Source organism: Aulonocara sp. 'chitande type north' Nkhata Bay, linkage group LG2, assembly GCF_057382095.1.
Source record: "Aulonocara sp. 'chitande type north' Nkhata Bay isolate Kocher_YH1m ecotype deep benthic linkage group LG2, A_spYH_male_GT1.1, whole genome shotgun sequence".
Taxonomy (NCBI): Eukaryota; Metazoa; Chordata; class Actinopteri; order Cichliformes; family Cichlidae; genus Aulonocara; species Aulonocara sp. 'chitande type north' Nkhata Bay.
In genome coordinates, this window is record NC_141345.1 from 1,926,784 (window position 1) to 1,939,006 (window position 12,223).

Here is a 12,223-nt window from a genome sequence, read left to right on the forward strand (position 1 = left end):
AGTAACAGAACGATGTCTTTTTTTTATTTAAATTTTTAAAAAATGTAATAAATAATTAACCTCTTGTGCGACTAATTATAGTAATGAGCATCACCTAGAGACCAATGCCATGGCCAAAAATAAACATTTTCATGGTTACTTCAAATTACATTGTTACTTGTACTTTGATCTTGAGCGGTCGAAAGTGCTTTGGAGACCAACTGCAACGCATGTGCTTTCATAACTTAGTCTCAGAATTTATAAACAATATCTAAGCATTTCAAGAGGAACCCGAATTCTTGCCTTACGTGTTATATGGGTTTAAATCAGGTTGTCTGTATGAGGTGTGTTTTTGTTAAGCAGATCTCATGATGATGATGGTTTCCCCTTCTGTGTCTTCCTACGATACAGAGCTGCCAAGAAAATGAGACTTGATACAATCAGTCGCTGCCAGTGGCAAAATTGGGGTGGCCAAAGAGAATGGTAGAGCGAACACTATGAGTGAACACATATTTGGTGCTATGGTAATTAGTCGTGCTGTTTGATTAGAGCAACATGATTATGTTGCATAATCATGTTTACAGTCAGAATTAGTTGTTTGTTTAAAATAAGTTTTGCCGACAGGATTTTTTATGCAATCTGCATAATTTACAGCAACTAATGCTGTAAGTGTCGAGCATTACAGTGACAGTATCCCCAAAATGAATCTTGTCAGCGGACGGTGACAAACATTTTGAACTCAAATAATCTCTTATTTGAGCAAAAAGTTAAGTGTTTTACTAAATATATACCCATGCACTGCTTTACTAACTCCAAATAGCAACATAGTGTTCGGACTAGTTTGTGTATCTGTTTCATTTGCACAGCTTGAATGCGATGATGATAAAATATTGGTTGAAATGTGAGTGTTTACAAATCTTTTTCAGCCACAGAAAGATAATTTAACTTGGTCCATTTTCAAAATGCAGTTAATACTAACACTCTCCCCTATTTTTTTAAATTACTTTCTTTTATTCTATTACGACTTCATTATTACAACACCCCTTTACCCCTCTATCTCTCTCTTGCTCTGTCTCATTGCCCTTGTCATCTAACAAGGAGACAGTGACAATGAGGGCTTGTGTCCTTGGACATGGAGAAAGGCTCTGCTATTGACTGGCATGATGAGCTGCTTTTTCCTTGTTCCTTTCCCACAATCCCCATAATCCCCCTGTCTTAGCTGCCAACACGAAACACACATCAGGACCACAGGGGCATTAGATGGGGGGCCTACTGTCGCCACTTATTATATCAGTGCACAGACAGGGCCATGCCTTCACTTACGGATGCACACACACATGCATGAGGGGAACACCACAATAAGCAGGAGGGCAAAAATGGCTTTCACCATAGGCACATATGCATGTATATGTATAGATACAGCATAACCGTTCCCACGTGTACACCCACCTACAATGGGTCCTGTGCAGGGCTGCACCACAGACCTGAAGGGAGACAACTTTTTCTTCAAAGGTCACTTGGTTGCATCTTATTCTCTGTTGGCACAAGAACAAACTGACACATTTGTAAAGGCTGAATACGTACTGTTGATTATCTCTCTTTCTCTGACTCCTGACATTTCAGCTGGCCATGAAGTAGGCCAAAGATTATATCTTTTTCCCTCCTCAGAGACCATCACATTTCTGCTACACTTTTTAATGTTGCGGCATGTCCATACAACCATATTGATGTCTTTTTCATAACAAATGAGCTTGTGATAAGAAAACTTTGTAAGTCTTGCAGTTGAATGTTTGTGGCCCCACACATAAAGCATGATATGCTGTTTTGTTTTTGTTTTGTTTTCCCAGCAGTTTATCTGTAACTATCAAACTTTCCTCTGAGTAGAATTTCCTAATGACATGCTGCTGCTTCTGAACACTATACAGTAGTGAATATGCTTAAAAAAGTGGCTGTGGCAGGAGCCAAATTCTGATTTTATCTGTGTTTGTGTCTCTGTGCGTGTGTCTCATCAGGAAGCAGTGAAGGAGAACCACAAGAAAAGGGAGATGGAGGAGAAGATCAAGAGAGCCAAGCTGGCGAAGGAGAAGGCAGAGCGTGAGAAGCAGGAGCGCCAGCAGAAGAAGAAGCAGCTGATTGACATGAACAAAGGTATGCCACTTCTCCCCATGCCGCCACCGAGCCGGAGATAGGAGAACTCGGAGCACGAGAACAGGAGGATGGAAGGGGATTTCGTGGAAATCTGCTTCACATAGATTTGAACTGAAGGAAGAGGATAGTGTGTAGGAGGAGCAGAACTTATCTTTCTTAGCTATGAAGGAATTCTATATTTACTTTGATACCTAGCACAACGTTTCCAAACAAAACAGAGGTTATGTTTACACGTTACGTCAAGTTTCGTCCATGTATGTAGAAAGACATATTTTTTCATAAAGGACACACATGTATAATGTTATACATATTTTACATAGTGTATATCGTTCAGTTTTGTTACCAGCTTCCATCGGGATACGAAAGAACTTGCAAGGAAATATTTGTGGGCATGTAAAGATTGAAAGCTGTGCACGACATATAGAAAAGGCAAAAGCTTGTTCTCCAGAAGGCACGTCCAATATGATTGTGGTCATTTTATTAGTCCATTGGCCCATTTATCCATTGGTCTTGTCGAAGCAATGGGCTGTTTTCAGGCGGCATGTTACATTTAATGTTGCAAATAGCTAGAATTAGACTGTGTCCTCAAGCAATGCCAGTAAGCCGTGTATTGATCAATGAAAGTCACAGTTGTTCACACATGAAAAATAATAGTGACAGAGCTGGGTGCCTGTGTGTAGTTATGCCAATGACACTGAGAAGATATTTCAAGCCTGGAGGGGCTTTGTGAGCAGTCAGTGTGTTCTTTTCTTCTTCATTTTTTTCTTCTTTTCTTGCACAAATTGACTGGGATTTTCACAATTTACCAACTTTTAAATGTCAGCACCAGGCAGAGACCTCTCTGTAGCTCAGCCATATTGGGAAATGTGACAAGACAGTTCTCAGTATGCCACAAACTCTCCAAGATAATTGATGCATGCTGCATTTTCTTTTTCCTAAGCAGTGACCTCTCTGAAAGCCTCACTTTTAATAATCCAACATGTCTGAGCTGAGGGAGCCTGTCTACCCCTCTCTCTCATTCTGGCTAACCAGATGGAGAAGGATAGAGAAGTAGGTATGATATTAAATATTTCTGCCAGAGCAGATTTTGATCTCAGTTTCTGAATGCCATAATATGACTCGTATGAATAAAACATAAGGATGACATGGGCAACGTTGCCTGCGGCCTTGGAGATAGTGGGGATTGTGCACCAGCAGCACCAGCACCTAGCTCGTTGGACTCTTGCGATAACAATGACCTTTGAAATGATGAAATATGCACTTTAAAATTCAAGTTGTATCAAGCCCGAGCTGTATTTTTTTTCTTATGAGAAGGTTCTTACCTACACGGGCTTTAAATGTTCATATTTTTGAGTACTAACTTCTGCCTATGTGGAATGTAATCAGAGGAAGATCGATCAAATGCAGAGATTTTTAAATGTACTCTGTGAATGAGAATCTGAACTTCAGCCAGAAGCAGGTTGGAGGTTACAGCAGCTTGGTGGTTTGTGCTTCTGTTTTCTCTTAGCTTCCCTTTAAGCTGTGTGGTTTGAACACACATTGCAGGATATTTGGTGCTTTCACGTCTTACTTTTTCCCTCCATTTCTCTCCAGTTAACAGCTTTGGCTTAAGATTCTTGGCTTTCTTCTCCAATCCTGTTCTACAATTCTACATGTGCTACCGAATTAGTTATTTTCACATCACTATTTCAGCCTGAGCGTCAGCAATGTTTCCAGAGATGGATCGTTTAATACCTTTAATACACCTTTAATTAATTATGTCTGAAAATAATTTAGTGTTTTCGAAGGTTGAAAGGCTAGAATTATAATAGTCGTGTCTTTATTGTATACTAAATTTGTTTGTAGGCTAAATATATAGATGGAAGGGAGAGAGAGAGAGACAATGAGATCAAATATAAATAAATTTAGATTGCAAATCCATTAACATAAGCAGCTAGAGTAAACATATGGCTGTTGTATTATGAGAATTATGCTCAGGTCATTGTCTTATCTGTTTTATGGATTTACAGATTTTCTCATTTTATTGCTTAAGAGAGTCTTTGATGGATCATAGTATTCAGTTTAATGCCATTTCAAGAGGCTATTTTTGAGAAGGGATAGATTTGATGTCATTTCACAAATTGCAACCTAATCCTCTTCGCTTGCAAATGATTAAGAACGAAATACATATTTAATGGGAGTTTAATTCATTTAGCTTGTGCCAGGATGGCACCAGGGTGGGGGAGGGTTGACGGACAAATGCAGTAGGACAATCATTTTCCCCCCCGAAAAATCCCATTTCCTAGTTGATAAAACTTGCAATTATGCTCTCTCTACGTTCAGTGACACACACACTTCGTCAACAAGCGTGATTGATAGATGAGACAAGCGCTGAACACGTTTTCTTTGTGAAGTATTAGAAATCCTAACGTAGGAAATTGCTTATGAAATCATTACCCAGTCACCCCATTTGTTTTAATTTGCTCTAAGTGGATTTCCATATTCTCTTCAACTGACCAGATGTTCAACATTTACTAAATCACTTTACTTCACTGGAAATAACTGTTGAACACTGTAGAATAAATCCAAACTAATGGTTCTGTCTAAAACACGAGAAGATGGCTCAGCGCAGCAGGATATTTTTTATTGCAGCATATGAAACAATGTCACAAACAGCATGCTGAGTGTGTCAAGTGCCCAAGCATGGTAGAGCATCTGGACTTTACTTCTCTAAGGCATTTGTGAAGAGTAGCAGACCCCTTTGGCTGCTTGCTCGGCTGGCATCTCTGAGGTCAGTGCCCCCGTCTGGGGCAAGTGTCTGAACCCACATGTCAACTGTATACCCCAGTCAAATTCACTAAGCTTTGAACAGAGCCGGGAAGCACACATGCTTCTTTGAGCCCAATTCAGCTTGGCATAAGGCACATAAAAGGAAATAAACACGCAACCAGAAAAAAGTAATAAGTCAAACATTTTATTTAGTCCATGAGAAATTTGTTTTCTTTTTTTGTCTATTTTTCTCAGAAAAAGATACAAAACCAAACCTAATCTAGGTTCTGTGTAAACGTTCCCTTCGCGACGTGAACATCTAAAAATACACTGTCAACCTGAAGAATATAAAGCTTTAAAGCATACTGGTTATAACTTTCGAAGTTCACATTACCTTTTATGAGTGTACCAACTGCCTGCTAACTCAGTTGGAAACACAATGAAATGTTATCCAACTTTATTACTTTACTAATTGCGGATCTCAAAAGAAAAATATTTGAATGGAAAACTATATTTCAGTAAAATCAGCTCTTATAATTGTACTACAGGGTATTACTAAACGCAGTGGCTGCACAGATGCTGTTTTTATGATTAAGTTTTACTTGCAAAGGGATCATTGTTTTAGAGACAGAATTAGAGCCCACCCAGCGTCAGTCCATTGCAACAGCTGGCAGACACACTGACAGAATGTGGATCCATACATTTGGTCGCTCACTGGGATTTTTACAGCAGATAAATATGTTTAGGCAAAATGTTTGTGTTTGGGATGACACATAGTGTATTCACCTTCATATTTTTTCACAAAACATCTGGTTGAGGTTGACTATGTGACATTTTCTCTCAGTGTCTTTAAAAGTCCCAGAGCCAAGGTTCAAACCAACAGACATTAAGCAACATTTCCAATAATTCAAGCCCTGCTGTGTAAAATATCGTTTGTTGTTCATTTTAATGTAATTGTAATTATGTAATTATTACGTGTTCTTTATTCTACAGTTTCTATTTATCCAACCTCATTATCTTGTATATAAGGAGTATATGCAATGTATATAAGATAAATTAGCTTAGTTAGGTTAGACACAGTGTAACATTTAAACGTGCAATCAAGATGACATACATGTAACTTTACGCATACATTAGAATGTATTGGAATGTGAATCAAATTTACCCTCTTATGAACATGTTGTCATAATAGTGCTTTTTAAGTTATTTCTTCTTTTTTTTTTAGCAAAGAATTTATTTTTCTGAAAAGCAAGTGTCAATTATTGTGGCATGCTAAATTAAAATTACATATTTCTCTGCAGCTGGCTGGCTGGTTGTGGCCGGCAGAGCCCTGTCAGGAATGACAGCAGTAGAGATGCAGATTGATGGTTTCGTGTGACACTGACAGCTGCCGGTAGGCCAGTGCATACTTGCTATGCAGCCATGCCAGCCAGGTGATCATAGTCAGGGATTGACAAGCGGCAGTGGGTTGGACAGGTTGGCTGTCTAGGTATGCATGTGGCTCCACAGCACAGCAGACATGGCAAACAATATTACCAGGGGAGATAGCTTATAGAGACACGGAGGTCAAAACCCAGGGGAAAAAATATATACTTCTGAGACATATTCTCTCTTTTCCTCACCTTTGCTTAGAAAATGAAGCCAGTTTTAGAGCACTGAAACTGACCTTCTTGTTTGATATATAATATGACGAACAAGGATAGACCTTTAAGAATTCAACAGTGATATATAAAACCTGTTTTTCCACAAACAATAATATCTTCGAAAGACCAGCCATGCCTTCCTTGTCTAGTTATAGATTTGTGATTTGTGATGACTTATGAAAATGAAATCTCTGTCTACATTTGCATGTGGATGTAAGTGCAGTGTAATGCCAAACTTTGAACAAATTGTTTTTTCTTTGTCCTTGCATGTAAGCTGTCTCAATTTAGAGTGCAAAAAGTGCAAGCCATCATCTGAAACTTCTGCATATGGACCGGTGAATTCTGCTATTACCCTGAAAGACAAGAACAAGGGCACCAGGATTATCTGCTGTCATAGACCTATTCTAATAAATTACAGCATGTTAGATTGTGCTGTATCTCCAGTAAGAATCGGGGTCTGCCTCAAGGAGATGATGGCACAGAGATTATAGAGGACTGCGTTTCAGTGCTCTTGGCCCAAATAGAATAAACTGAAATATGTAGGGAAAAAAGGCATGCAAGGATTAAATACACTTTGTTGAAAAATGCCATTTTGCAAATGAAAGTAATACAATAAAATAGTCATCCACTAAATTCCCCGATTTTGATATTTCCAGTACATCTCTAAAATTAAACGTCAGCATATTAAAGTGACCCTCATGCTTTATGGGGAAGCTTTTAGTATTTCATGATAAATACCCCACTCATTAGCAATTAAAGGCAGCATGGGAATAGTTTTTATCTGTCTGCATTTTGCATCACTTTTTCAAGGTGAACTGGTGTATTTTCTGATATTCTTTAGTATTAGGAGAAATGCAAACAAAAACAAAAAGTGTGTTATTTATGTAATTTTAGGAAGCTCATCTCTAATCACTGTCATTTCTGACTTTGTTTCCTTCTGTACGGATGGAACATTCCTTCTTGCAGTATTCTCTCTCCCATTGCTTTCAGAAATATTCTTCTTCTGCTTGGTGAAATCAGCTCCGGCACAGTTGAATCTCATTAATTTGTGGGTGGTTCAAGTGTCTGATCATTTCCCCTCCCAGATCTGGACCTCACCAGTCACTTTACAGTCAATCAAACCTAATTACCCTCGCTACAAAGACCGTCAAATCCATTTAGCTTCCCCAGGCAGCACCGCCTTTCACTGATGTGAACAGCCCATGTGGGGTTTGGTTCAGATGTTATCTTGATCTGGATTCCAAAACTGCATCCACTATCCAAATATGCCACTCACCAAAAATAAACACTACTCTGTGCAGGATGGATGAAATCCACAATCTTTAGAGCAGCTGAGTATTCTTCCACTGGCTATTTGGCAATGCATTAATCTTACCTGATCTTTTAACTGACCCTGGTTTTTCGCGGCGAGGTTTTTATAAACACATATGTACTTTTTTACCATTCAGGCAAGATTCCATTGATTGTACTTTACGTTAGAAACTGCCATCAGAACCTGTCATGTTGATGTAGCACCAATATTTTAGATTTCTTGTCCATGTTTCCGAAAAGCACAGTCAAAGTCGGCATTGTTCACTTGTTTATGTTTTACAGATTTGAGGTTTAAACCAAACCGCATTACACCTCCTCCATCATTGCTGCAGATAGCATTGCACAATAAAACACCATTCCCTCTCAAGGACCCAGCCTTGAGACACTAAAATGTTAAGCCGAAATCTTTGCATGGACTTTTTCACAAGCACTATGCCAGCTGAATGTTTGTAAAGACAATGACCTAAGAGTTATACGCACTGCGGCTTTTCACAATAGCTAAACAGCAGCTTTTTGCTGTGATAGCTGATGAGTAGACAATGACACAAGAAAAGTGTTGCATGAGGTGAAACAGAAACAGTACTGAAGATAAACTTGTCCCCACCAAGACCACAGAGTGGGATCACTTAACAGGGAAAGTTTGGTTTATAGAAGACACCATTAAAGTATGTATAGACCTTATTGTATATGGCCTGCTGCGAGGTCACTTCAAAAGATTCATGTGGGTCAGTCACTACCATAATGTTGTTAAATTAAGCAGAACCTCATTAATGGAAAAAGGGCAATAGTGGTCTTCTCTGATGTGAGGACAGGCATGGCCCTGCTGGCACCCTGACACGATGACCCCATGTGGCTCATCTAAACTGTGTCATCTTAACATCTGTCAGTGCTGGGTTGGAGCTGTTGTTTGTGTGTTGGTGTTACTGGCCAAACTAGCCAAAAGCAATGGATAGATGGTGATAGCAGTATGCTAACTTGGGTGGCCTGCAGGCAGTAGAAGCAAATGATAGCAGAGGAAACAGAGTGTGGTGATGACTATGTTGAAAGCATTTCTCTTCCCCCCTTCCCATTTCCCAGTGTCCCCTCCCTACTGTTTCTCACTCGGGGCCTAGCAGCATCCATCCAGATGGAGGGTTTATTTTTGTTTTTGTTTGTTTACTTATTCATGCATCCAGCTATTCGGGGCATCGCTAGGGCTTTCGTTCCACCACAGAATGCAAATCGCCACGGCGGCTAATCCACTTTCATCTCTCCCTTGTCGACATCCAACTTCTTTGCACGTTTCCTCCAGTCTCTCGTAGTCAGGGCAGTCATCCTTTCAGTGTGTGAGATCAAGCCTGCAGTGACCAGGCCAGCCTACCATTTCTCTGTACTTTATGCATGTCAGCACAATGCACCGTTCACCTTCCACCCACCTTTAGTAACTGCGAGACGTTTTTCTGGATCTGAGTGTCTTCCTTACTTACTTTCCCCTGACCCTGGCGCCAAACAGGACCTCACAGCACAAGTTAAGTAGTAGCAAGACTGGCATTCCTTCTGGAATGGAGAGTTGTGGGAGCATCCCTAATTGAGTTAGAGAGGACATGAGTGGCTTTGCTCATTTAGTTGTTACAGTAAAACAGTCCAGACCAATCAGCAGGCAAATTTTCTTTTGTATTAGCCGGTTTACCCTTCAATTCCCATTCGTCCTCCTTTCTTTTTTCATTCTTCATTCAAGTGGAACTAGGAAGCTTGCACACACTTATTAAAGACTACGGCCATTCTGAAAAGTTTCTCAGATTATTGTGCCAAAGCTTTCGTCACGGCAGCGATACTGCAGGGATATGGTAACAAAAAAGGGTCAAAACAAAAAGAAAGACATCTAACAGGTGCACGATTCCTCTCCTTTGGGCGTTTGTGTTCTCTGCGGCAGTAATGCTCTTTGTCTGCCCTCTGCTGTGGCAGGAGGGCAGGTGGGTGAGTAGAAGGGGTTGCTGTGCTCAAAGCTAGCTAGTTAGAGAGCAGGCAGCAGGGCAGTGAGAGGAAGGGGGTGTTGAGTAATGCAGGTGGTTGCCGGCCGAGCCTGAATTCAGGTGTGAAAATAACACAAAACCAGGTGCATGCAAGTGAGACTGGAGAGATGAGATGAGATTAAAAGAAAGTGTGGTTGTTGCCTCTCCACCTGGCCATAAAGCAGAAACCCACCCCCCTCCACCGAGGCTTTTGTTTCACGGCTAATGGTCCAGGTTAATTGCACAGGTGACTTTCTGTGGGGGAACAGATGGGCTCAAATGTGTTCAAAAACAATCCCAGCAAGCAGAAAACAACTAAGAATGAGTTGTTCCTCTCCTCTTTATTCTTCCTTTCCCTTCTAATCTTGTCTACTAAAGTCATGAAGGGTGACTGCAGTGAGGTTAAACTCTCACTGTGTTCTTCTCTCACAGTGGGTTCAATTCATCAAGCACAAGGCCGGTAAGCTCTCATTAGATCTCATTACAGTGCAAATGAGCCTCAGGAATTTGCTAGTGGAAGGATAGTAGTGGATAATAGACAGCTCTCCTATGCCTTATGTTGAGAGACTTTGATTAGAGCAAAGTATTTTAAGTGAATAGAAATTTAGAGGATAGTGGAAAAAAAATACGATTGATTGAAATACATAAATAGCTTTTTTTGTTTTTGCTGACCAACCTGTCGTACTGGTGCATACGGGATATCATAATTTGCCATTATATCAGAAATCCATACTTGAAGCCAGAAGCTTTTTAGGATTCTAAGAATTATTTGTCTCTTTCCCCTCAATGAATCATGAAGGCAGCATGTGAGCCATCAGAAATTGATTTCTCAATTGATCCACTGTGGTTTTTCTCCCCAGAAAAAAAAACATGCAGGGGGTGACAGAAAGCAAATTGAATTTGCTTTCTGGCATTGTTGACACTCCTGTGTAATTATAGCAGTGCCATGCCTTTGGTGCATGGTACATGTTTCTCTTTCTCTTTTCTGTTTCGAATAATTATGCTTCGTCACATTTTCAAGGTGACAGCTGTTCTTTTACATTGCAGTGCATATTTTGAGTGTTGTAGATGACTGATTCTAATTGGCCTAAGTTAAAAATAGATGTTTTTTTGTTTAGTTCGTGTACATTATGTAAGCTTTTTAGTTCTAATTGGTCATTGACTGACAAGTGTTCTGAAGGAGGCGTCGGTGATACATTGGATTTCTGCAAAACTTGCAAGAACCATATCTCAGTTAATTCATCATGAGCATCCACGTCTGAGTCTTTCTCCCTCTTCCTACCTTTACATTCCTCATGCTGCTTTTGTTAGTAGAACATATACTTGCTTGTGGCTATACTAATCTGCAATAAACATATTTATTTAGCTACTAAACAAATGTGAAACAGGAATTTGTATCACATGAAATGTGAGTCCAGGCTGCAGTATATGTTTTAGAAGTGATTAAAAGTAAGAAAAAAACCTAGCCACAAAGTTTTGAAGAAGGCTTTCACACCCTCGTGTCTTGCCTTGCTCCACTAGTCCATGTCAATAATCCCACCCCACCTCTTTACTTTGGTTCCCAGTGCTGCCTTCTGTGGGTGGACTTTGACTGTGTGTTCTTCCTGATCCTTCTTAATTCTTTCATTTGTTATCTTATGCTTACATAATAGTACATAATCAAGGATACGCTTGCAGTATCTCTGCTCATCCTTTTCCTATCCCTCCCCTACCTCCCTTTACTATTATCAAAGTTAAAGTGCCCCTGGGATTGGTGAATGATACTTTTCTTACTGAAGGTACTTTTTTCTTAGTGAAATAATAATCTTACAAGTTTAGTTTTTATCCCAATCCTTCTGACACCGCATTGCTCTTTCTATCCCTCCTAATTATAAAATGTGATAGTGCTGCTTGTAAATATAAGAGCCAATCCCTAGAACTCAGTTACAGTTGGCTCAGCTTCTGGGGCCAGCTACTACCTGATATCCAGGTAAAGTGAGGTAAGCAGGATCAAAGAAAATAAATGGAAACAGTAGATCATCTCTATCTGGGAGGTAAAGTTTCATAGCTTTGGTTGTGATCTTAAAGATTTAACTCTTTAAGAAAATACCTAAAAGTGTAAAAGCTGCCACCATGTTCCACACTTCCAGAAGCTTTAATAAGATCATCAAGGACCTCGGGGCTGTCCGCATAGGTGTTTCATCACTGGAAGGGTTTGTCAATGTCTTGGGTCTTAGCCCATCTTAACCCATTTAGAAAGCAATTTCCTGTGAGCAGAGGGGATCTTTCCTCTTGAGAAAGATCTGTGGGCATAAAAGGTTAGCTTTTCTGTAATTCCACACCATGCAGTGTACCAGAGCTGCTAATGAGAAGCAGATGAATATTTGCCTTAGGTTTAACAGCTCAAAATAAGATGAGTGAATT

At 39.9% G+C, this 12,223-nt stretch overlaps 1 protein-coding gene across 8 annotated transcripts in view; it reads left to right on the plus strand.

The window, feature by feature from the left end:
* Positions 1 to 12,223, plus strand: part of diaph2 (diaphanous-related formin 2) — a 367,696-nt gene that overhangs the window by 302,107 nt on the left and 53,366 nt on the right. For all 8 annotated transcript variants that reach the window (XM_086301138.1, XM_086301187.1, XM_086301178.1 and 5 more), the window contains one exon: positions 1,992 to 2,127. In XM_086301138.1, the coding sequence (XP_086157264.1) occupies positions 1,992 to 2,127 (136 nt within the window). The remainder of the gene's footprint in view (positions 1 to 1,991; positions 2,128 to 12,223) is intronic.